General features: G+C 47.7%; 1 protein-coding gene across 2 annotated transcripts; it reads left to right on the plus strand.

Moving 5' to 3' along the window:
• Positions 1–449: 449 nt before the first annotated feature.
• On the plus strand, positions 450–23,414 carry GGT7 (gamma-glutamyltransferase 7). Of its 2 annotated transcripts, none has more exons than XM_059133470.1 (15): positions 450–806; positions 6,863–7,098; positions 7,477–7,628; positions 8,861–8,978; positions 9,816–9,883; positions 10,095–10,168; positions 10,474–10,670; positions 12,718–12,805; positions 14,591–14,718; positions 14,887–14,975; positions 16,975–17,124; positions 17,243–17,360; positions 18,050–18,187; positions 19,198–19,290; positions 22,734–22,796. In XM_059133470.1, exons 1-15 carry the CDS (start codon positions 638–640, stop codon positions 22,794–22,796), a joined length of 1,881 nt encoding a protein of 626 aa, XP_058989453.1. In that variant the 5' UTR covers positions 450–637. The 2 variants fall into 2 exon arrangements, with proteins under 2 accessions (XP_058989453.1, XP_058989452.1); XM_059133469.1 differs by having other exon boundaries at positions 452–806; positions 19,198–19,297; positions 22,734–23,414.
• Positions 23,415–24,861: the final 1,447 nt, after the last annotated feature.

The raw sequence follows: 24,861 nt of genomic DNA on the forward strand, positions 1-24,861 counted from the left end.
ATCTCTAAGTGAAGAAGCAGTGTGGGGATGAAGCAGGGGTGGGGCTGAGGTTGCGCGCGAAGGCAGGGTCTCTTGAAAGAGGGGTCTGGGGTCGGAGGAGGAGTCTGAGATCAGACTGGATCTAGGAGTCCAAAGAGGGGTCTGGGGTCCAAGGCCAAGTTTGTGGTCCGAATTTGGAATCAGAGACAAGATCGGGGGTCGAGGCCAGATCTGCATTCAGTGGAAGGATCTGGAGGTTGAGGAGAGAGTCTGGGGTCTGAGGCGGATTCTAGCTCAATCTGGAAGGAGGAAGCGGTTTGGCCCCCGGGCTGCATAAAGTGTCCCAAGCCACTAAGGTCGCGCTTGCAGCGCTCTTCTCCATCCCTCCCCCACAGCCTCCGCGCTTTCTCCAGGACCCGCCGCCCTTCAGGTTCTCGGTCCACACGGCACTCCGCCCACCTGCCGGTCCACTGCAGGCTGACAGCGCTACGGGTAGGAGTGTTCAAGCAGAGCCCGACGCCAGGGGGGGATGGGGTGAGGCGCCCCCTCCTGGCAGCCCAAGAGCTCAGGCCCCGCCCTCCACCCGCCCCCACCCCCGCCCCCACCCCCGCCGCACCACTTCCGGCAGGCGCTGCGTTGCTGGGGGGCGCGGGCGAGGATGGCGGCGGAGAACGAGGCCAGTCAGGAGAGCGCCCTGGGCGCCTACTCGCCCGTGGACTACATGAGCATCACCAGCTTCCCGAGGCTGCCGGAGGACGAGCCGGCGCCCGCGGCCCCTCTGAGGGGCCGCAAGGACGAGGACGCCTTCCTGGGAGACCCCGATACCGGTGAGGCCCGCAAGCCCCGTCCCTGCCCCCCTGGGACGTCCCCGGTCCTCCTTCATCTACGCGAAGCATCACCTCCAGCTTCCATCTCCCTAATTCATTCCCTTCCACCTGGACCTCTCCCTCCTCCCTTGTCTCCGTTCGTTATCTAGTGGGGATGGAGATGCATTTCTGCCTTGGAGGCTTAGGATGCGACAAGGGTGAATGATGCCAGGAACTGCAGCAGCCGGGTTTGGGGTTGCCGCTCGGGAAGAACCAACTAATACGGAAGGAAGGTTGGAGGGGAGATGCTAAGGAACAGCTGTAATCACCTAGAAGAGGCCGTCCCTTAGTCACCAAAGAACAGGGTAGGAGAAACCAAGTCAGACTGCAGCAGGATGGGTAAGGCTAGGTCTTGAGAAGAACTTCCCCACAGGCAAGGGTTGTGGGAAGGAGAGACCTTAGCTGAGAATCTCTTCACATCCCGGGAGAGTTAAGGAAAACATGATTTACATCTCTCTGTAAGCGGTGGATATTGGGAGACAGGCGGACGGACTGCATGACCTCTCAGAGTCCTTGGGGACCAGAGTGCCTTCGTTGCCCTGTGGATTACCTCACCCCTCCCGGAGCCATGGATCAGGTCAGGATGTTAGTAAGGTACCCTGCCCCCTACGAAGCAGGCTCTAGGATTTTGCTGTGTTCTCAGCCTTTGAAGGGACTGCAAAGGGTGGGATTAGGGAGGGGGGCACAGGGCTTGGGGCAGACCTAAGGGCCAAGAGCTCTCTGAGCATTTCTTCCCTAGGGCTCTCCCTCCTATCCATGTGCCCCAGCTCTATCCTCTTCTCCATTTTTCATGCTCCATCCCCCATCCCTCTTTCCCTCAACGTCACTTCCTGACATCAGAGCATCCCTGTGCTTCACTCTTCCTCCCGGTGCCTGCACTTGAGCCTTCTCCCTTACCAGCCTGGCAGATCCTGCTTCTCTGACCCAGCCTTCTCTAGCCTGGCCCTTCTGTAGCTATTCCCAGCCTGACAGCCCCAAACTCTTTTCCCCTTCACAATTTTCCAGTCATCTGGCCCTTACTAGCAGCCCTTGCCAGCCTAACTAGACTGTAGCCTCCCTGGAGGGAAGAGTAGGGAAGGCCGGGGGTGCTTATGGGCATCAGATATCCAAGCTGCAGGTCAAAACTTCTTTTCCAGAGAGAATAACCCTGGAATAGGGAAAGTAGTGGAAAGATGTGTCCTGGTGGATAACAGCCTGAAACCAGGACCTTTTTCCAGGGGTCAGGAATGCTACTTCTTGTTCCAGCACTGCCTTGACTCACTGTATGACAGTGGGCACATCTACCCTGACCTGGGCCTCAGGTTCCTCTTCCAGCTCTACTGGGAATGCCTATCGCTCCTAACCTAGAGATTGGAAGCCCCTGACATGTTTTCTCCTGGCTCCCTATAAATGTCCTAGCAATTATCAAGTCTGTGATTATTTGAGCAATCATGTGGTTATTCCATGTCTCTAAGCCCTATGAAGACAGGATTGTGACTGTTTTTTCTCCATCCTTTCTCCAATGTCCAGCACAGTGCTAAGTGCTCAATAAAAATTGTTGAATAAATGAATGAGAGAGATCTCAAGATGAAAGAATATCAGGGGAGGGAGTTCTCAAGCCTCAGGGAGTACCTTGGAGAATTACGACAGGTTCTGCTCTCATCTTTCCAAAAATCCAGCAGAGACCCCTGTCGCCTGAGTTTCTGGGAATCTGCACCTTGTGCCACGGTTGTGCATTAATGTTCCAAGGACCCTTACCATCATATCTATGTAGTCATTTCAAAGCTATGTCCCAGACCACTACTTCTAAGCCCCAAGGTTCCTTTAACCAGCTGGACTAGCCTGTTGACTGACATGATCTCCTGTGTTCTCAATCTGGAGGTTTTACTTACTAATGCTGCCCCATCCTCTTACCCAGTACCTTGGTTGTACCCAGCTAGCCTCCAGCTCACCACTCCCCAGAACCAAATGCCAGCTCCCCCACAGCAGACCCTCTGGAAAATGGTGACCACTTTTAAGTTGGGGAGATTCTTGACTCTCTTCTGAGCTCCAAGTCCATGAGTTCCTCTCTGTCGCAGGCATCGGCCTCTAGATGTCCTACAAGTGCCTCACCTTCAGGATGTACTATGCTGAATTCATCTCATCCCAGACCTGCCCTTCCCCCAGTGTCATTCTCAGTTAGTAACACTGCCGTTCATCCAATCTCCAAGGTAGAAGCCCAGGAGCTATCCATGACTTCCTTCCTTCCTCTTACTTCCCAAAGTGATCAGATGCTCTCTGTCCTCCTAAGTATCTTGCAGTCCCATCTCATCATCCCTGCCATCACCACTGGAGACTAAGCCCCAATCCTCTCTTACCTATATTACCCATAGGCTTCTAGCTACTCCCTGCCCCCTCCCTGCCCCCTGCCCCACCAACCCCAATCTATCTGCCACCCTGAACTTCTGGTCATGTTATTCCTTGGTTCAAAAAAGTCTTTGATGATTCTGCCCTTAAAGGAATAAGCAAGTCAGAAATGACCTCAGTTTCCAACCAAGATCTCTCTTTATCTCTAGAATTGCCAAGTCAACTCTGTTCAGGATTCTTCTGTCATAAACTCCGTTAAAACTCAGTTAAACTTGGGACGCCTGGGTGGCTCAGTTGGTTAAGCAGCTGCCTTCGGCTCAGGTCATGATCCCGGCGTCCTGGGATCGAGTCCCACATCGGGCTCCTTGCTCCGCAGGGAGCCTGCTTCTCCCTCTGACTCTGCCTTCCACTCTGTCTGCCTGTGCTTGCTCTCGCTCGCTCTCTCTCTGACAAATAAATAAATAAAATCTTTAAAAAAAAAAAAAAAAAAAAAAAAAAAAAACTCAGTTAAACCTAATCTTAAAAGAGAATTTTATTGCGTAGCATAACTGAAAAATTCAGGGATGTGGGGCCTGAGGCATAGCTAGGTCAAGGTACCTAAAAAGGAATTGGCTTTTGTCTTTTGCTTTGCCTTCCTTTTTATGGTCTTCATCTTCAGACCTCTCATTCTGTAGCAGCAAGATGCGCCCAGTAGCAGCAGGTTTTCACCTTACCATTTTAATAATCTAAACAGAAAGAAAGCGTTTCTCTTTCCCAATAGTTGCAGCAATAGAACTAAGTTTGAGTCTCACAGACCTGGTGCTGATCACATATCTGTCGCTGAACCAGTGACTGTAGAGAGGTGCCTGTTATGGGCTAGGCCTAGGTCATATACTCACTCTGGACAGGAATGAGTGAATAAGAAATGAGAGAGAGGAGATGGTGTTTTGAAATGGAAAGTTGATTGAAAATGGCATCTAATCAAATAAAAATCAGATGCATACTAGGCCAGTTGCTTCCAGACAACTCCTATTGGTGTCCCACAAATTTAGAATTACCAAAATTAAACTCATTGTCTTTCTCCCAAAAGACTTGTTTCTTCTGATTCCAAACTCACCTTTTCCCAGTGTCCTGCTATTGCTTTTACACATCAGTAAAATCAATGGTATTATTGCACTAGTGCTTACACAGTAGAGTACTCAGTAAATATTTTTGTTGAATAAATGAATAACTTAATGATTGACTGATGGGATAAAAAGTCTTGAATAGGCTCAACTCTGATGGAGTCATATCACTTCCCCTCTTGGTCCCTCATAGCTGATTAGAGAAAACAGATTTAAGGACAAGTACCTGGAAGTATCAGCTAGAATTAGCTTGTAAGGTTGGTTATTGAATGTGGAAATGACTCCTGATACTTTGTGGAGCAATGGAAGACAGGTTTTGAGTTACTTTTGCTTCTGCCATTTATTCATTTTATAACATTAAATGGGCAAGATCGCCTTTTCCAGCCTTAAATTTCCTCATCTGTAAAATGGAGAGAATAGGCCTATTTCAACAAGTTACAGGAGTGCTTCAATGATGGGAATAGTATGGAAAGTGCTTGGAATATAGTCACCATCAATAAATGTAAGTTCAAAGCCATTTTCTGCACTTCTTTTGAAACCTCTAGGGACCAAGGAGAATTCTTTGACTGCAGTAGGTATTTAACATGTTTGTTGAATGAATTCCAGTTTTTTTATAGACTGTGTGGTGCCGAGGGGTAGAGGCAAGCATGATGAGCTAAGGGAGGCTTCCAGAAGACAAGTTTCTTTTTTTAAATAAAAATTTTAAAATAAATTACATGTTTATGGTCCAAAGGAAAAAAAGAGAGAAAGGGAAAGAATACAATGAGGAAAAGTAGAAGTCTTCTTCTCCATTCCTATCTGTGTGCAATTTTTCCTCTTTATTTAAAAATATGTGTGTTAATTTAGGAATGCCTGGCTGGCTCAGTCTGTGTAGAGTACAACTTTTGATCTCAGGGTTGTGAGTTTGAGGGCCATGTTGGGTGTAGAGATTACTTAAAAAAAAATAAAATAAAAGTTTATATATGCATTGATTTGGAAAAAAAGAAAAGAAAGAAATATGTACTAAAAATTTCAAAGAAAAAATTATCCTACCCCATCTCATTCCCACCGTCAGTATCTTTCCCCAAAAGTAACCACTGTAAATATTTTCTAAAAGTTCTCTATATATGTATGTGGCTTCTTATTTACACAAAAGAGGGGAGTGTGGATTATAGAGGGCCTTGAATGCCAGGTCAAGGAGCTTGGGTATTTATCATGTTGGTATTGATGAACCATGATAGTATTTCAGTCAGGAAAATCTGTCAGTTTTCAGCATCATCCCACAGACTTTTGAAAGGGGTTTTACTCCTAGTGTATAGTAGCAAGTGCTTAAAAAATATTTATTGAATGAATGGACTTTTTAAAACACATTGTACATACATAGCAAGGGTATTAAGGTCAAGGTGCCAGGCGATTTCTTTACTTTTCACAAATACACAGGACCTTTAGAGAACTGGTTTCAAAGCTAGGATTAAATCCAAGCTTCTCGGGGTGCCTGGGTGGCTCAGTGGGTTAAAGCCTCTGCCTTCGGCTCAGGTCATGATCCCAGAGTCCTGGGATCGAGCCCCGCATCAGGCTCTCTGCTCAGCAGGGAACCTGCTTCCTCCTCTCTCTCTGCCTGCCTCTCTGCCTACTTGTGATCTCTGTCAAATAAATAAATAAAATCTTAAAAAAAAAAAAAATCCAAGCTTCTCACGAGGCCCATAGGGCCCTGTGCACCTGGGCTAACCTCCACCATACTATTCTTTCCCCTTGTTCACTACACCAGAGCCACCCAGGCCTCGGTTTTGTTTTGTTTTTTCCTATTGCACCAAGCTTATTCCTACCTTAGGGCCCTTTGCACCTACTGCTCCTTCTTTCTGAAACACTCTACACACTCACTTCTTGGTCTACATATGGCTAGCTCCTCATCCCTTAGTTCTCAGCTTAAAAGTCACCTCCACTGAGAAGCCTTGCCAAATCCCCGCTAAGCAGCCCCCGACACACACCCACTATTTTCTATCGTTCCGTCCTTTTTCTTCATAGCACTTGCTGCAAGTTGTAATGATATACTCCTTTGTTTACGTGTTTCTTTTCTTCTACTGGTCTGTGAACCTCATGAGGGCAGAAACTGTCTATTCCTTTTCCCTAGGAGCTAGCATAGAGACAGACCCACAGCAGGCCCTCCGTATTTGTTGAGTGAGTGAATGGACAAGCCAAGCAAGATTGGAAGCCAGGGTCTGGCCATTCAGTTTATGTAGCTACTTCCTTGCCACAGCAAGCTGGGCCCCAGCACGAGCAGGATCTGGTTTCTAGGGAGGGCCCAAACCCCCTCCATTCCAGGAAGTGTTTGTCCTAGGTCCTGAGTGGGTCTCAGGTCTCAGAAAGTTTGGCATAGGGGCCAGGCATCCAGCCCCCTGCCTCGCAGCTGAGGGCTCCTGTCTCTACTCAGCCGGGACTGCCCCCGACCTGTTCTGGGGTGCGTTGGGGAGACACCAAAGGGCAAGCAGTATTGTCTAGTGAGGTTTGCTTAATGGGGGCAGGGAGAGGGGGGAAGCCAAACAGCGCGGGGTGGGGGGGGGGGTGCTGGTCCAGGTAAGGTGCCCAAACCCACCTGGTTGCTGCCGGCAGACCCGGACTCCTTCCTGAAGTCAGCAAGGCTGCAGCGGCTGCCATCCACGTCGTCGGAGATGGGCAGCCAGGACGGGTCCCCACTGCGGGAGACGCGCAAGGACCCTTTCTCTGCGGCAGCGGCCGAGTGCTCCTGCCGCCAGGATGGACTTACAGTCATTGTCACAGCCTGCCTCACTTTTGCCACGGGAGTCACTGTGGCGCTGGTCATGCAGATTTACTTCGGAGACCCTCAGGTAAGGGGGTTGGGGCTGGCGGACAGGAGAAGGAAACTGGAGAAGAGGGAGGGGGAAAGCTCTTGAGACTTGTGGGAATTGGAATTGCTTGGATTGCAGACTGGCTGAGTGGGGGAGGGAACCAGCAAATGTTAAGGAGAGAGGGCAGTGGGACAGAGAGGAAGGTCCCAAAGGGAGGAGCTCAGGGTATGAATGGGACAGAGCAAGGAAGGGATCTGATCATGTAAGAGGCACTGGAGGCGATCTAGGAAGAGTTGTAAGGGACAAGAAGGCGGGACTCCCACCCCCAACACCAGTGGAGGTTCTGGGGCTGGTGGAGGTGCCTTAAGGAGGCAGAGGTCTCCTACTGCCCCCACCTCGTCCACTTTCCCTTCCCAGATCTTTCACCAGGGTGCCGTGGTCACTGATGCCGCCCATTGCACATCGCTGGGCATCGAGGTGCTCAGTAAACAGGGATCTTCTGTGGATGCCGCTGTGGCAGCAGCCTTGTGTTTGGGGATCGTGGCTCCACACAGTTCTGGCCTAGGCGGGTAAGGTGCTCCCAGCTGTGGAGGTTGGAGTCCCCCAGGCCTACTTCTGTGTCCTGGTCTGTAGGTCTCATGTGGGGGTCTTCAAGTTTGACCAGAGGGGCAGCTGGGCCCTAACTCCTTGCATTTTGTCTTTCTACACCCAATTTTACCCTTACATGGAGTCAGAGGAGGTGTTTTAACAAGCTTGTTGTTTATTTGTTTTTTCCTTAACTCGGTGAAGGCTTTTATAAACCATAAAGTAAGGTGCACAGGTGGGGGTATACTGTCACTAATTAAGGCAGGAATACTTTAACTTTTAGGGTTTACAAATCCTTAAAACAAATCCTGTGAGCATGATGAAAGCTATGGACCCTCCATCCTCCAAAAATACACCACAGACTGAGAACTCTTAAAACAGATTACAAACCGGCCACACATAGACCATACCTACCACATAGATTAGTTTGGTTTCCACACTTACAATTATTAAAAATTTATTTACTATTGTTAAAAAGTTGAGAATTTTCATAAAAATCCAGATTTTCAATATCTCTGGAACCATCTGAAGACCTGGTAACACTGGGCCCACATTCCCACATGGCTGCAATTATCTGGAGCTGAATAGCATGACGGGACTTGTGCTGTCCAATTGGCCATAGTTCCTACCACTCCCTATTGTTTATCTGTCCTGCCTTCCCTATTATGTTACTTGGCTGCAGGCCAATCATCTCAGATGCAGCTCCCATCTTAGATGGAAACAAGCCACAGAAAAGGGACAAGCTGACAAAGTCCATATCTTGGCTCCTGCAAGACCAGCCCTGCAGGACCCACCAAAGAAGGTCCCCTTTTGGTTGGATACAGTCCATCCTTACATAATTCAGTCCTGGGAGAGGGAGCCGGGGCATATGGTGGAGGCAGGTGCAGGAAGCTGGCCAGGGTCCAGCTGTGGTCTAGGGTGGGGGCAGGAGGTAGAACATCTTGCTCTTCCAGTCTCCGGGTTTTCCCTAATCAGGGATTAAAGTCTCCAGTAACAGGCCAGAAGAGGTCCATGGTCTCTGGGCCCCCAACCCCTTTGATTTCATTCCCTACCCTCATATAGTGGCTACGTCTCCAAATCCCTGCTAGAAGGGGCTCAGACATCTTACTCCTGTGACAAACAGCCTACAGCCATCACCACTGGGGATGAAAGAGAGGCAGGTTAATTGTTTAGAGGGGTAGTACCTTATCAACCTCTCCTTCTGTGTCTCTCCCAGTGGGGGCGTAATGCTGGTCCACGACATCAGAAGAAATGAGAGCCACCTAATTGATTTCCGGGAGTCTGCACCAGGGGCCCTCAGGGAAGAGGCCCTGCAGAGATCCTGGGAAACCAAGGTGGGGACCCTGGTGAGAAGAGAGAGTCCAGGGGGGGGGTCTCCCTTCACTGCCCTTCTGCTAACCCAAACATTACTTTGCTGAGTAATTATTAGGAAGTGAGGAAAAGAGTGAAGCAAGACACTCTTAAAGCTATGAAGGAGATAGGCAGTCCCCCAGATAAAATAATGAACCAAAAGATCTGTATGGTTGATAATGGGCAATACAGTAGCATCTTACTTCCCTGGCAACCCGGCCTATCAGGATGCTTGAGCAGCCTGAGAGTTTGCAAAGTTCCTGCACTATAACACATTTCATTCGAAGCCTGATGACCATAACCTTCCCCACACACAGCATATTGGAAGATTAAGGAGGAACTGCAAAAGGCAAACCCACTATCCAGAAGAAATAGAATAACTTGGAAAAATAGATATTTGGTGCAGTGGCAAAAGCCAAACATGCCTGAGTTATCACAGCTGAGTAATGGTGATGTGATCATGGAAAGGTTAAATGAAAGTCCCTTGTCTATTATTTTAAAAGGTAGGAGTAGATAAAATCCAATGTAGACAAGTTTCCATCTAAATTGGTCACATCTTGGCTCTTAAAAGGATTTGCTTAATTTATAAATCACTCAACTATGATAGATAAAGGAAGCCTTTCTGCATTTGCTGATAGTAAGTCAGGGAAATGGGAGGGATGCCTGCTTGGGGAGAGCTTGTCCCTCCTCTGGGATACTTGGCCTGTGTCTTTCCCCTGTGCCAGCCCCCATCCCTGGCTTGGGGCTCTGCGGAGTTCAGCCCAGCCCCCCCCTTCCAGTGACCTGGTCTCCTCTCTCCCTCGCCTGCCCGCCTCGCCCAGCCTGGGCTCTTGGTGGGGGTCCCCGGAATGGTGAAGGGGCTACATGAAGCTCACCAGCTCTATGGCAGGTAAAGATCCTCCCCCTGGGGACCAGGGGCCTCTGCCTGCATCTCTCCTTGGGTGGCCTTTTCCTACCATCCTGGATTCTTTCCTTCCCAACTCCCCCTCCTCATATCCCCTTCCCTTGCCAGGACTCTCCTTCCCAGGAACCCCCTTTCCCCCAGGACCCCTCCTCCTCCCCCCAGGATCTCCTCCACCCCTGCTCTCCGGCCCCCCCAGGCTGCCATGGTCCCAAGTCCTGGCTTTCGCAGCAGCTGTGGCCCAAGATGGCTTCAACGTGACCCATGATCTAGGTCAGTGGGGCCTGGGGGTGGGGGAAAGGCATGAGGTTGATGGGAAGGGGAATGGAAACCTCTAAGATTTAGGGCCCAAGCTAGAAAGCACCTCTCTTCCATTTGCTCCTTTAGCTCTCTCCCTACCCATCCTACCTCATAGGGATGCAGTCTCAAATGAGGGGATATGAGAAGGGCCCATATACACCCCCCATCTCCCCCATAACATGCTCCGGGGGGTGCTGGAGCTCTTAGGGCCAGCCACTCAGCCACCTCACCTGTGGTGCATCTCAGCCCCCTACCCAGCTTCCCGTCCTTGCTTACAGCCCGTGCCCTGGCTGAACAGCCTCCGCCCAATGCATCTGAGCGTTTCCGTGAGACATTCCTGCCATTGGGCCACCCGCCACTACCGGGCTCACTGCTGCGTCGGCCTGACCTGGCCGCAGTGCTGGATGTGCTGGGCACCTCCGGCCCCGCCGCCTTCTACGCAGGAGGCAATCTCACACTGGAGATGGTGGCCGAGGTGAGCACTTGGGGAGCCCCCCTGCCCTGAAGGACCCCACTGCAGGGACATCTTCCCTTTCCTTCCGTCTCTGTCTTTCTTTCTGCATAAATGTACTGATGATTCCATTTACTTAAGATTCTCTAATGGACAAAACTAACTTCTGGTGGCAGGAATCAGATCAGTGGTTGTTTGGGGTGGGAGCAGTTGACAGGATGAAGCACAAAGGACCCCAGGGATGAAGAGCTGTTCTATCTTGACTGAGAGAGGTGTCCTTGGGTCCCCCAGGGCTGGTGCCAACCTGTGCAGAGCCTTGACCTATCCCTCCCAGGCGTGGCAGAGACCCAGGATCAGCCTCAGCTTTCCCAAGCCCACAATCCCACCCTGCTCTTGGGTTCTCTAGGGACTGAGGGAAACCTTCCTTCACTGGTCACTATCAGGACTGGAGATATTGACACAAGGGCTTACCAAACAACCCCAAAGACTCTTAACCTGAGGTAGTAATGGGTTCTGAAAACTGTTGTCAGTAATTCAAAACTCCAAATAGGAAATTATTTTCAAGGTAAGGATACACAAACCAACTCTGTGATTCTCTCATCTGTACCATTGGAGTGATTATATGTTTCTCTGCCATATGGTTGTGGGAATTGAGTTGGTCCATCATTCATTCTTCATTCACAGAGTGCTGTTCTATGTCAGAATCTATGCTGAGTCCTAGAGGTATGGCTATGTGATAAATGCCCATCTCAAATGGACTTAACTGAGAAGTCTAGCAGAGTACTGGCTGTAGGTCTGCTGGGTCCAGAGCTCCATCCACATTGCCAGGATGTGGTCTGTCTCTCTATCTTTCTGCCACATCTCTACTTTCTTCTGTTTGGATTCACTCTCTATCAGATCCTCTCCACACCTGCTCCCCACCAGCTATCCTTCCAGCAAACCATCCCAGAGAAAGAACATATCTCATTCCAATAGTTACAGCAAAAGCCTCCAGGTTATGTCTCATCAGCCTGTTATAGGTCTCGTGACTATTCCCAAACTTCCCAATAGGTGTCATGACTATTCCCAAATCACTGGCATGGAAAAGGAATGTTCTGATTAGCCACACCTGGATCTTCTGGAGAAGGGGGAGAAGGAGACTCAAACAAAGACTATCTAAGCTTTAAAGGAAAACAAACAAACAAAAACAACCCAAAGTTGAACACACACGAGCCAAGAAATTCAGTGTATAGTTCACTGTGGGTAGATTAGAAGTCAGGGGTTTCAAGTACTAAAAAATTTAAAAAAGAGAGAGAAAGAGAGAAGATTCCTAGTGGTTATGCTAATTTAGAAATGAAAATTACCATGCTGGAAATGATGAGCCCATCGATTTGTACAAAACTGGTTCATTGGTCAGTAGAGTGCTTAGTTATATCCAATGAGAGTCATTCCTATCTGGATCGTCCAGGGTTCATGGTTTGGGAGTGGATTTAGTTAATTGTAATGAAGTGAAGAATCCAGTTTTGATATCTTATAAACAAATTCTGCTGTAAGTAGAAAATGTTCCTTTTTCTTTTTCAAGTAATCTCTACGCCCAATGTGGGCCTCGAACTCAGGACCGCAAGATCAAGAGTTGCATGCTCTTCCAACTGACCCAGCCAGGCATCCCAGAAAATGTTCCTTTTACGTAGGCAGAGAAGGTAGTATGTTCAAGGCCATGGAGTCATGTGTTCAGAAACTGTAGGTCACTCCAGGTGGCTGTACAGAGCTCACCAGGGAATAGCAGGACATGAAGTGGGAGAGGTGGTGGGGGCCAGATCACAAAGGGCCTTGGATGCCAATCTAAGGAGGTCATTCAAAGAATGTCTGATACATAGCAGGTGCTCAGTGTTTGTGCTTTTTCCCCTTCCTTTTTCCCGGGGTACCCAGGGCTAGTTGGGTCCCTAAAGGTCATGATGGAAATTGCAGAAAGCACAAAAGTTATAAACATCAAGTCTGTCTTTGATTCAAACATATACCATAGGCCAAGCCCACATGCCCACAGTTTTGGTGTGTGGCTCACAACTGTGGTGGGTCATTCTCGCCCCTGCAGGCCCAGCACGCAGGGGGTGTCATAACTGAGGACGACTTCAGCAACTACAGTGCTCTCGTGGAGAATCCCGTGTGTGGCGTGTACAGAGGTGACCTCTCTCTCAGCTCTCAGGGTCCCTGCTCAGGAGAAGCCTCCCAGTCCATGGCCACCTCCTTTTGGCCTAGAGACTCCTCCCCATTGTTCAGGAGAGAAACTGAGGCAGTGAGCTTGCCTGGGCAGCCAACTGTTGAAACAAGCCAGAGCCAGCCCACCTTCTACAGTATTCGTGGTGTCAGTTACCCCAAGTATTTAGGATATGGGGTGGGAGGTCTAGTCAAAGGCTCAGGCTTGCAAGTTGGGGTTCTGGTCATAGGTTTTCTTGATTTGGGCTCTGTATTGCCTCAGCCCCACTCTCAATGCCCTGTACTTCTTTTTTTTTTTTTTTTTTTTAAGATTTTATTTATTTATTTGACAGACAGAGATCACAAGTAGGCAGAGAGGCAAGCAGAGAGAGAGAAGCAGGCTTCCTGCGGAGCAGAGAGCCCAATGCGGGGCTCGATCCCAGGACCCTAAGATCATGACCCGAGCCAAAGGCAGCAGCCCAAACCACTGAGCCACCCAGGCGCCCCTGCCCTGTACTTCTTAAGAAGAATTCATGAGTCCATCTAGCTTCGTATTGAACAAACTTTTCAAGACAATTATAGACCTGTCCCCTCATTGTTTCAAAAGGAAACTGAGGCCAAAGGATAGAATGGAACTTAACCTAGCAATCTCAAACCAGCAAGGAGCCCAGAAAGCTAAACTTTTGACATGGGTGAAGTCCATGTTTGCTGAACCCAAAGTGGTGGGTTCCTGGGTCCCTCAGAAGGTTCCCAGGTTCTCAGATTCTCTCCTTCCTAGGAGGTCTGGATCACTTCAAGCCCCAAAATAGTTCCCCTCTGAGTTCAAGTTTCCAGGACTCAACTTCTAGCCTGATTATTCCACCAGAGGTGATGGTATATGGAACAGAGGACGAGTGTAGCTTTGGAGCCAGGAAGACCTGGGTTTGAGTACCAGCTATCCCATTCACCTTGAATAAGTCACTTTTCACTCTGAGCCATGGTTCCCTCCTGAAAATGGAGATAATAGCGGTGCCTACCTCTCAGGGCCCCCATGAAGATTTGAGGAGATGATGTTGAAAGCTGCCCTGATCAGAGTGGATACTGAATGCTTATTTGATTTTACATTTCTCCTCCCAAGCCTGGGTTCTCTTGGCAATGCCAGTACCTTGAGTGCTCTGGGTTCCCTTTGTCTCCTGTAAACTTGGACCAACTGCGTCTCTGTGCCTCACTTTCCTCACCTGTAAAATGAGGATGATAACAATACCCATTGTGAGGATTAAATGAGTTAATCAGTTAACGTTATGCATCAGGTATTATCATTATTACTTCAATGTCCAAACATCAAATAATAGGAGCCTCAAATAGGAAGAGGAGGTTGTCACCTCCAAGAAGTTTTGGGGGTCATGGGACCATAAGAGGCCCTGAATAGAATTCTGGCCTGTGGGAGGAGCTAAAAGGAGACACATGATAGGCCAGGAATCTAGACATCTGGACACCTGTCCCTGTTCTGGCTACAGTGTGACTCTGGGCAGACTACAGTCCTCTTGGACCTTAGTTTCCTTGTGCAGAAGAGGAAACTGAAGGCCGGTGTTCTAGGTTGGAGTCCTGGCCCTGCCCTTGACTTGCTGAGAGAACTTGTGTGGGTCCCTTTGCTTCTCCGTGCTTTGCCTCTCAAGGCAGATTCCTTGTCTGATGAGAGGCCAATGCAGTAGTCTCAGTTTGCATGATGGTGGAATGTGGAGTTGCTTTGACCCCTCCCCTGCCATCTAGTCATTTCTTTTTTTTTCCTCCAGGCCACCTGGTTCTCAGTCCCCCACCCCCGCATACGGGTCCTGCCCTCATCAGTGCTCTCAACATCCTTGAAGGCTTCAATCTCACCACGCTGGTGTCCCGGGAACAGGCTCTTCACTGGGTGGCAGAGGCAAGGCCAACCCCTCCACCCTGCCCTGGGTCTTGGTATACTGGGAGTGGGGGGATGGGCTACTGCCATGGGACAGAACTAACCTCCAAGTTTTCTCACATGAGGATCATTAGTGTGGGTGCTGGGAGGAGCCTGGCAGCCTCTTCCACACTCCTGTTACATTTTCAGACCCTGAAGATCGCTTTAGCCCTGGCCAGCAGACTGGGAGATCCTGTCTACGATTCTACCATCACTGAGAGCATGGATGACATGCTCAGGTGGGTCCCAGGGCAGGACTCTCAGCGTGGCAGAGGTGGTGGTGGGTGTGAGGAAGGGATCAGATCAAAAGCAGCTGGTACAGCAATAAGACCTGGAGTCCCAAGTCAATTTCAGCTCAGTTACACTTCAGTGTGACACTGGTTGCCTCTCACAGCACTTACCTCAGTTTGCCTGTTTGTCTGATGAGTTAGTATGCATCACTTGGCTCTTAAAACTTTCTGACTCTAGCAGGGCACATATCTGGGCCCACCTGTGCCCCCTTTTAAGTGGAAAAAGAAAACTTAAGAACAATGAAAAGTCTCCAAGCAAATACCTGAGGTGATGAGGATTTTTACCATAATGTCTCCACATTAGCAGCATAACACTATAGTAAGATTATGAGCTGTGGTCAGACTGACTCAATTCAGATCCCAGCTTCACGATCCACTAGCTAAGCAGCACTGGGCAAGTCACCTTACCGAGGTTGTGGTAAGGACAAAATAAGGTCATATGTGCAAAACACGTTGTGTGGCACATAATAAATATTCAACAAATGGTATTAGTAATTGGCAATATGGGTGGGTAAGAATGGTTGCTATTTGATTGCTACTCTGACTGACTGAAAGGCTAGCTAAGGGCAAAATCAGAACCCCAAAATATAGTTAGCATAAATTTGTAGTATTACTCAAACAACTCTATGAATAAGTTGAAAACAATGAAACTAAAATGAACAGGTTATAATTAAAAGGCAAAAAAAGCAACAACCAAAAATAGTAAGCAGTTCAGGGTCACAAGGATAAGGGCTAAAAGCAAAGCCTCTGTCCCCCCACCCAATCCACTTGAAACAAAGCCCTCTGTACCACTTCTGCGTGGCCTCCACAAAATTTGTGGTTGAAAACAGAATGAAAGTCTTCAGTAATCCTTGGTAACCTGTCACTCTAATGTTCTAGAATCACCAAACTAATAGTCATTAAGTAAGAAACCCTCAGCCCAAATTTAAAAGATCTGGAGAATTTCATGTTGTTTTCAGCCTAGCTCTAACATACACATATGTGCGCGCGCGCACACACACACACCCCTATATTAAATTCACCCAAGTAATTCTTCGAATAGTTATTAAGGGTTGACTGTATGTCAAGTCTTCCTGTGCCTTGAAAAAGAATTCTAATAGTAGATAAAATCCCTTTATACAAACCCTCCTCTGACTAAACTCTTTTTTTTTTAAAGATTTTCTTTATTTATTTGACACAGAGAATGAGAGAGAGATCACAAGTAGGCAGAGAGGCAGGGAAGCAGGCTCCCTGCTGAGCAGAGAACCCTATTCGGGGCTTGATCCCAGGTCCCTGAGACCATGACCTGAGCTGAAGGCAGAGGCTTAACCCGCTGAGCCACCCAGGTGCCCCTGACTGAACTCTTCATGAGCACCTGGGTGGCTCAGTTGTTAAGCCACTGCCTTCAGCTTAGGTCATGGTCTTGGGGTCCTGGGATTGAGCCCCACATCAGGCTCTCTGTTCAGCAGGGAGTCTGCTTCCTCCTCTCACTCTGCCTGCCACTCTGTCTACTTGTGCACTTTCTATTTCTCTGTCAAATAAATAAATAAAATCTTTAAAAAAACTAGTTCGAAACTACAAACATTAGATTAAATAAATTGTTTGTTCATTCAAAACAAATATTATCTGAGCATCCACTATGCCCCAGGTACTTTCAGAGAGAAGATTAAGTGAGTAAATAAAGTCAAGTAACTAAAAGACTCTTGATTTAAGCACTAAATAAAAGTTGGCTCTAAAAGTGGATCTGGATAACACCTAAACGAACTCAGTCAGTTCAACAATGATTTCTTGGATGTTTCCCATGTGCTCAGAATGAGAGATTTTGCTCTCACAGACCTAATAGTTCCGGGCCAGGGTGTGGGGGAGGGAGACGTTAATCAAATAATTGCACAAACAGACATCATAGTGTGGTAGGGGAGGTGTAATAAGAGCCTGCTGTGTATTAATCTCCTACCCCTTGTCTTTTCAGCAAGGTAGAAGCCGCCTACCTCCGGGGCCACATCAATGACTCCCAGGCGGCCCCTGCCCCACTTCTGCCCGTCTACGAGTTGGATGGGGCTCCCACAGCTGCTCAGGTGTTGATCATGGGCCCTGACGACTTCATTGTGGCCATGGTCAGGTATGCCAGCTCAGACACAGAACCCGGCACTGGAGATCATCTGGACCAGGAAGAGTTGGGAGCCAGATAGGAATGAGGGTGACCTCAGGGCTTACCTGGCTCCAATCTCTATCCCCAGCTCCCTGAACCGCCCTTTTGGCAGTGGCCTCATCACCCCCTCGGGGATCCTGCTCAACAGCCAGATGCTAGACTTCTCGTGGCCCAACAGGACTGCTAACCACTCTGCACCCAGCCTGGTAGGGCCTTGCATCCCTCCTCCCTTGGGGACCTTGAAGCTAGGTAGGAAGTATAGCAGTATGGCTGCTCCTCCCTCCCTACTTCCTCTAGGAACTTCTAGTATAAAGAAAAGGAGCCTAAACAAAGTGTCTGCTTCACCTGCAGCCCAAGTCTGGGGCTTGGGCCTGAAGAAACCCCGTCCCATTCTGTCCCTGTCTCACTGTGTGACCTGGGGAAAGTTTGCCCCCCCCCCTTGGCCTCAGTTCCTTCATCTGTACAATAAGGATATTAGCCCTCATCTGATGCTTTGGCACTTTTCAGTGCAGTGGTCTACGATTTTGTGATGGTGAGCTGATTGGCCTCAGCCCTCTTGTTAGTCAAGGGAGGAAGGAGATAGGAATTCTGGTCTAGTTGGAGGCCAATACTCTTACTCTCAGGGCATGCTGGGGCCCTGCCAGGACAATGAGAGATAGGGATGACCAGGGTGGAGATTATCCTCTTCTTCCCTTTAGCCATTTGTCTTGGCTTGGTACCCTCCCCTCGCACCCATGGTAGCCCCATAACAACTCAGTGGGTCCACATCCACCCCAGTTATCCAGGGACCCTGCCTGTTTCATAGACAGCAAACTGTGGCCTGGGAAGGGACCAGTCTCCCATGAAAAGCTGCCCCACCTATTATCTCCCTGTGGTCTCCGTGCTCTGACAACAGGAGAATTCGGTGCAGCCAGGGAAACGACCACTGTCTTTCCTGCTGCCCACCGTGGTCCGGCCAGCGGAGGGGCTCTGTGGGACCTACCTCGCCCTGGGGGCCAATGGAGCTGCCCGGGGCCTCAGCGGACTGACCCAGGTGAGGTTTCCTCCATGGTAGGCACTTTGTGGCCAGTAGCCAAGCTGTGCCCTAAACTGTAGGTGCCCTCCTGTCTCTGGCTTGGTCTCATCTCTAGCTCAACAAACATAGGCGGAGGCTGCTGTGACAGGCCCATCCTGGGTACTGGGGGCATAGGCTGTGCTGAGCTTTTTAGCCAAAATGGAACCCTGAAGCTCCCTGACTTCTAGATTGGATGAGCAATCACGGGTCAGTGGAACTGAGAGGTGATTTAGCACCTGGGCAGCCTAGGTCTGTCAACCTCAAGTCCCATGATGCCTCTGCTCAGTATCTAAAGAGACAAGCAGCCCTCTTTAGAGTCTGATTTTGAAAGGAAGTGTCTACTCTCCAGAATGTCTCACAACAGTTACACGAATGTTTTGAGCAACTGATTTATGTGCCAGGCACTTACGTTGGCAGGTGGTGAGTTAAGTAACCTGAGCTTTGGAATCAGACAGTCCTGGGCCCCAACCCAAGTGCTGCCAATTTCCAAGTGCATGATGGGGCATTCGTTTAACCTCTCTGAACCTCAGTCTCCTCATCTGTAAAATGGATGCAGTAACAACAGCTAACCTTTATGGAGTTCTACTAAGCACCAGGCATGGTGTTACATGTGCTTGCTCTTTTAGCCTTCCCAACATTGGGAGAAATCCTTATTCCCATTTTGTATATGAGGAAACTAAAGCCCAAAGAGGTTAAAAAGTTAGGTCCAGTTGCATAAGAATGGGCAGAGAGTTTGTTTTGAGAGCATACCCACACTCCTAACCTCTAAGCTAAAAGTACCCATGCTGTGCCCTAGGACTACTCCAGCTATTATCCCTGTCCTGGCCAGGGAGAAGGGAGGAGAGAATGACTGTCTTGAGGCTGTTCAGATAATACTCCTAGAATAAGGGTTCCAAAGAGTAAGAAGTCTGGCCCAGGGGTGAGATCTGGGGAATCCTGAATCCCCATCCCTGGGGCAGCCCTGACTTCTACCCCTTGGCTGCCCACAGGTTTTACTGAATGTTCTGACCTTGAACCGGAACCTGAGTGACAGCCTGGCCCATGGCCGTCTGCATCCAGACCTGCAGTCCAACCTCCTGCAGGTGGACAGTGAGTGCAGAGCAGAGATCCCCATGGGATGGGCAAAAAGCCGGGTAGAGAAAGGGGCTCCTCCCAAGGGTGTCCATGCCTCCACCAGCACAACTGCTGCCAGTGAATCTTTGGGCTCTTCCAGCTAACTCCTTTGGGACAGTGAAAGATCTGGGGACTAGAACCAGATCTGTCATTTACTGGTTGTGTGGTCTTGGGAAATTCATGTCTCCACTCTGAGCCTCAGTTTTCTCATTTGTAAAATGAGATACGGTTTTCATTCTGCAAACCTTTCATTCATCAGTTTGTATGGAATACCTACACAGTGTGCCAGGCATTATCTTAGGTGCTGAGGATATGGCATTTACAGATAGAGAGGAAAATAAATAATCAAAGCAATATAAGAAAGTAAAATAAGTGCTCTGCAGGCTGACATAGAGACTGACTCAGTGACTAGAGAAGTCTTCTCTTTGGTGACATTTAAGCTGAGATCTGAAGAGTAGGAGGGTACCCACCATGCAAAGAACTGGGGCAGGTTTTGTGGGCGAAGGGAACAGATGCAAAGAATTCAGGGCAGAAATGGGCTTGGCATGTTTTAGGAGTAAAAAGTAGACCATGGTGAGTGAGAGTGAGATGAGGCCAGAGAGGCAGGTTGGGGCCAGATCATGGACCTTGTAGATTACAGTGAGAAAATAGACTTTCCTCTAAGAAAGGTGCCTAATTTTAGACACAACTTAATTTTGTAAATGGGAAAGTAGGTACAGCTTTGAGGAATTTTTATTACAACAGACGATGTATTATGCAAGTTCAAAAGAGATAGAACATTGAATGAGACATGGTTCTTGCCTAGTTGGTATTATCATCCGCATTTTACAAAGAAACTGATACGCACAGAGGTTAAAAATCAGTCAGTGAGTGGCAGAATTGAGATTAGAGCATATACCTAGCTGATACCAAAGACTCAGTTTTTTACCACTTGTCTCCTAGACTAAAGTACATTAGAAGTCACAGACCTAAATCCTCAGCAATCACACCCTGTGGTCTGGCTGGTAACACCCTGGCATGATGATAATGAGGCTATCCCAACTAATAACTTCTGATCTCTCCTGAATGTGGGGCCCTATGATGCTAAGTTACCTGGGCCAGGGTAGGGTGATGGTTGGATTTGGTTCATCCTAGCCTCCCTTAAGGAGCTCACAGTCTAAGACAGGAACATGAGGAGCAGAGGCTTAGCAAAGGGAAAGTTCATCCACTAAGGGCTATGGGCTGGGTCTTGAAGTATGATTAGGTATTTGGCTTGTCTAGAACCCAGAACATTCTGGACAAATTGTCAAAAGCCAGAAAGAATGACTCAGAAAGCAGCCAGGACGCCTGCTGGCTCCTAAAGACCATGTTTCTTAAACTTAAGAATTTATCCAGCACCTTCATGAATTTTGCCACATTTACATACCATCTGAGCCATTATTTACATATGTACCTCTATAAATGGACTTCTTTTTCAGTGTAAGTGTATTTTATTTATTTTTTATTTTTTTAAAGATTTTATTCATTTATTTGACAAACAGAGATCACAACCAGGCAGAGGGGCAGGCAGATAGAGGGGGGTGAAACAGGCTCCCCACTGAGCAGAGAGCCCGATGCGGGGCTCAATCCTAGGACCCTGGGATCATGACCTGAGCCAAAGGCAGAGGCTTTAACCCACTGAGCCACCCAGGTGCCCCATAAGTGTATTTTAAAGGTAAATCCAGGGGCACCTGGGTGGCTCAGTGGGTTAAGCTGCTGCCTTCGGCTCAGGTCATGATCTCAGGGTCCTGGGATTGAGTCCCGCATCGGGCTCTCTGCTCAACAGGGAGCCTGCTTCTTTTTTTCTCTCTCTCTCTCTCTCTGCCTGCCTCTGTCTACTTGTGATCGCTCTCTGTCCAACAAATAAATAAATAAATCTTAAAAAAATAAATAAATCCAATATCATAATCACACATGGAAAAGTAGCATCATTTGCCACAAATAAAAGATAAGTAACTACGACAAGGCAACTGTTTGTAGATCTTCCGTGAATATGGTGCCCACAGAAGGCTCTGAGCCCTGCTCTCTCTATTGAAGAAGGAGGTTAGAAATGTTAGGGTCCAGACTAAAACTTAGTCTTTGCCATCATCTAAAGGATTGAAAATGAACTGTAAAGGAAAAACACGTTTGACTTGGTGATTCACGGCTATTCAGTGTTATATCTTTACCTTATCCTATCTGCAGAAGTAAGAAGGCCAGATCTTTATTGAGGAGCAGTAAGAGGTAAGGTTACAGGGCTTATCCTGGAGGTTCTTGGTAAGAAGCATGGGCTTATCCACTTGACTGGAGATGGGATAGACCTGAAATGTTTTATTTAGGGGAAATGGATTGAAGGGGGGAGAATTTAAGTTGGGGAAACAGAGGCAACTAAGATAAAGGACCAAGCAAGAAAAATGCGAGGGCCTGAACTTACGTTAAGAGGGTGGGGATTTCTTCATTTATCCATGTAAAGGCAATGAGCATCGATGGCCAACAAGACAACATCCTTGCCTTCAAAACGCTTATAATCTAATGGAGAGGGACATAGTAAATAAATTAATAAGTAAACAAGTAGCAATAAGTATGTGGAAAGAAAACAAAGCAAGGTGAGGATGACAGGGCTGCCATTTTAGATAGCGGTCAGGGAAGTCCTCCTCCAAGATTGGAATGAAGTAAGGAAGCCGGTTTTGTGACTATCTAGGAGGAGAGCATTCCAAATAGAATTTGTGCAAAGCCCTGAGGCAGGAGCATATTTGGCCTACCTGAGGGACAGCAAGGAGGCTAAAGCAGAGTTAAGGGAGAGAATGGAAGGAAGTGAGGAGAGGAGTTTAGGGAGGTCGTGAGCTCCCAGATGATGTTGTGCCTTAGACGCCTTGGTAAGGACTTTGGATTTTCTTCTAAGAGTCATCAAAGATGTTGGAAGTTTTTGAGAAGGGGAAGTGAGTAGTCTGACTAATGGCTTAAGAGGATCCCTTTGGCTCTGTGTCACTAGGCTATAAGGAAGCAGGACTGGAACCAGAAAGACCAGTCAGTGGGCTATGCAGTAATGGCTGCATTTTGGCTATCCTGGCAAGTAATGATGGCGGTTTGGCCTAGGCATGTGGCGATGAAGAGCCCATAGCCCTTTCTTTCAATATTAAGAATGAAAATATATTATTGATCACATACTATATGAAGCATTCTGATCTCTGTGCTTTCTGTATTTTATCTCTTTAAATCCCTACAACAACTTCATGTGGTAGGCTCTCATATAATCCCCATTTTATGCATGAGGAGGCTGAGGCTCAGAGAGGTAAAGCAGTTTGCCCAAGATCATACAGTGGGCATCCAGGACCAAGACTCAGGTCTGACCGTGGGACTCCTGAGTCAGTGCTCTGAACACTGAATGTATATATGTTGGGGGGATGGTTTTCAGGTGAGTTCACAGAGGAAGAGATTGAGTTCCTGGAAGCCAGGGGTCACCATGTGGAGAAAGTAGATGTCTTATCCTGGGTCCATGGCAGCCGGAGAACCAACAACTTCATCATTGGTGTGAAGGACCCTCGGAGCCCAGACGCAGCTGGAGCCACCATCCTGTAGAGCAGCGGGGTGGGGCGGGGGTCTCTGTTCCCCCGCTTTGCATGTTCCTAGAGTCCCTCCTTCTCCCAGGTTTGGTCTCAGGGGGACCCCAGGGATGCCCTAGATCATGGGCCAGAGGGGATACTTAACAAACCCTATCCCAGAGTAACTGGAAAATTCTCTAACCAGAAGCCTGTGGTGGTGGTGATGGTGGTGGTGGTGGTGGTGAATGTCCATGTCCACAACCAGGCAGACAGTTCCTTGAGGAGTCAGGCTGTCTGTCTGTCTCCTTTCCCTCAGCCATGCGGCCCTGAGCTTAGGGATGTGCTTGCAAACCCTTCTCAAGGGTCCTCACAACCCCAACATCTCCAGTCTGGCCTGACCTGGACCTTGTCTTCCAGCTCCCTTCTCCTGTCCCCAGCCTCATTTCTTAAATGACTAGGATTTTTTTAATGGACCATCCTGGGGAGGGGGTGCTCCTCTCTTCCTCCCACCAAGTTGAAGTGGGGCCTTGCATCTGGGGTGGGGGCAGGTTGTGGGTACGGGTGGGGGTGGGGACCAGCTCAGGGGCTTCCATTTGCAAAGGGGAATTAAAGAAAGACTATTGCTTAACCACGGCTCTGGATTGATTTATGTTTGGCTGTGTTGGGAGTGGGAACAAGTGAGGTGGTGCAAAAGCAGCCAAAGCCATTTGTTTGTTATTTGTTTCTTAAACTGGATATTTTGGGTATTTCCTTCATGTTTTGATTAAGATATGAAGCTTTCTGATTTGAAAACTTACTACGGGGGTGTTGGCTGTCTCAGTTGGTACAGCCTGCAACTCTTGATCTTGGGGTCATGAGTTCAAGCCCCACATTGGGCTTGAAGCCTATTAAAAATAAGTAAATAAAAACATAATTTTTTTTAAAAGTGAAAAAAAATAAACATTTAAATCAAAGTTACAGTATTTAGAAACAGTTTGGTACTGGCATGAAGCTGAACATACCATTGGAATAGAATTGAGAGTCCAGAAATAAACGTAGATATGTATGATCAATTGAATTTTGATAATGGTGCTAAGATCATTCAATGGAGAACGAACAGTCTTTTCAACAGATAGTGCTGGTACAATTGAATATCCACATAAAAAAGAACAAAGTTTAACTTTTACCCCATATCACATACAAATAGTAACACACAATGGATCAAAGACCTAAATATAAGACCTAAACATAAGAACTATACAAGTCTTTAGAAAGACTTGTTTTCTAAGACAAGTCTTAGAAAAAAACATAGGAGGAAATCCTCATGACTTGGATTTAGCATTGGTTCTTAGATATGATACCAAAAACATAAGCAACAGAAGAAAAAATAGATAAATTGAAATGCATCAAAACTAAACACTTTTGAGCATTAAAGGGCACTATCAAGAGGGTGAAAAGACAACCCCCCAAATGAAAGAAATATTTGCAACCATGTATGGGATAAGGGTCTAGTACCCAGACCCTTATCAGGGGTGTGCTTATTAATCACACTTCAGTTCAACAACCCAGTTAAAAGTTGGGCAAAGAATTTGACTACACATTTCTCTAAAGATATTCAAATGACCAATAAGTCCATGATAAGATGCTCAATATCATAAGTCAAGAGGGAATTCAGATCAAAACTACAATGAAATAAATACCACCTCACACTCACTATGTTGGCTATAATAATATTATTTTAAAAATCATTTTTAAAGGAAATAAGTGTTGGTGAGGATTTGGAGAAATTGGAACCCTTATAAATTGCTAGTGGGAATATAAGGGTGCAGCTGCTGTGAAAAACAGTTTGGCATTTAATGATTAGAATTATCATATGACCCAGCAATTCCACTTCAAGTTATATACACCCAAAGAATTGAAAACAGGTGTTCAAAACAAAACTTGCACATGAATGTTCCTAGCAGCACTATGCACAAAAGGCAAAAGGTGAAAACAACCCAAATGTCCATCAGTGGATGAATG

This window comes from Mustela lutreola, chromosome 9, assembly GCF_030435805.1.
Source record: "Mustela lutreola isolate mMusLut2 chromosome 9, mMusLut2.pri, whole genome shotgun sequence".
Lineage (NCBI taxonomy): Eukaryota > Metazoa > Chordata > Mammalia > Carnivora > Mustelidae > Mustela > Mustela lutreola.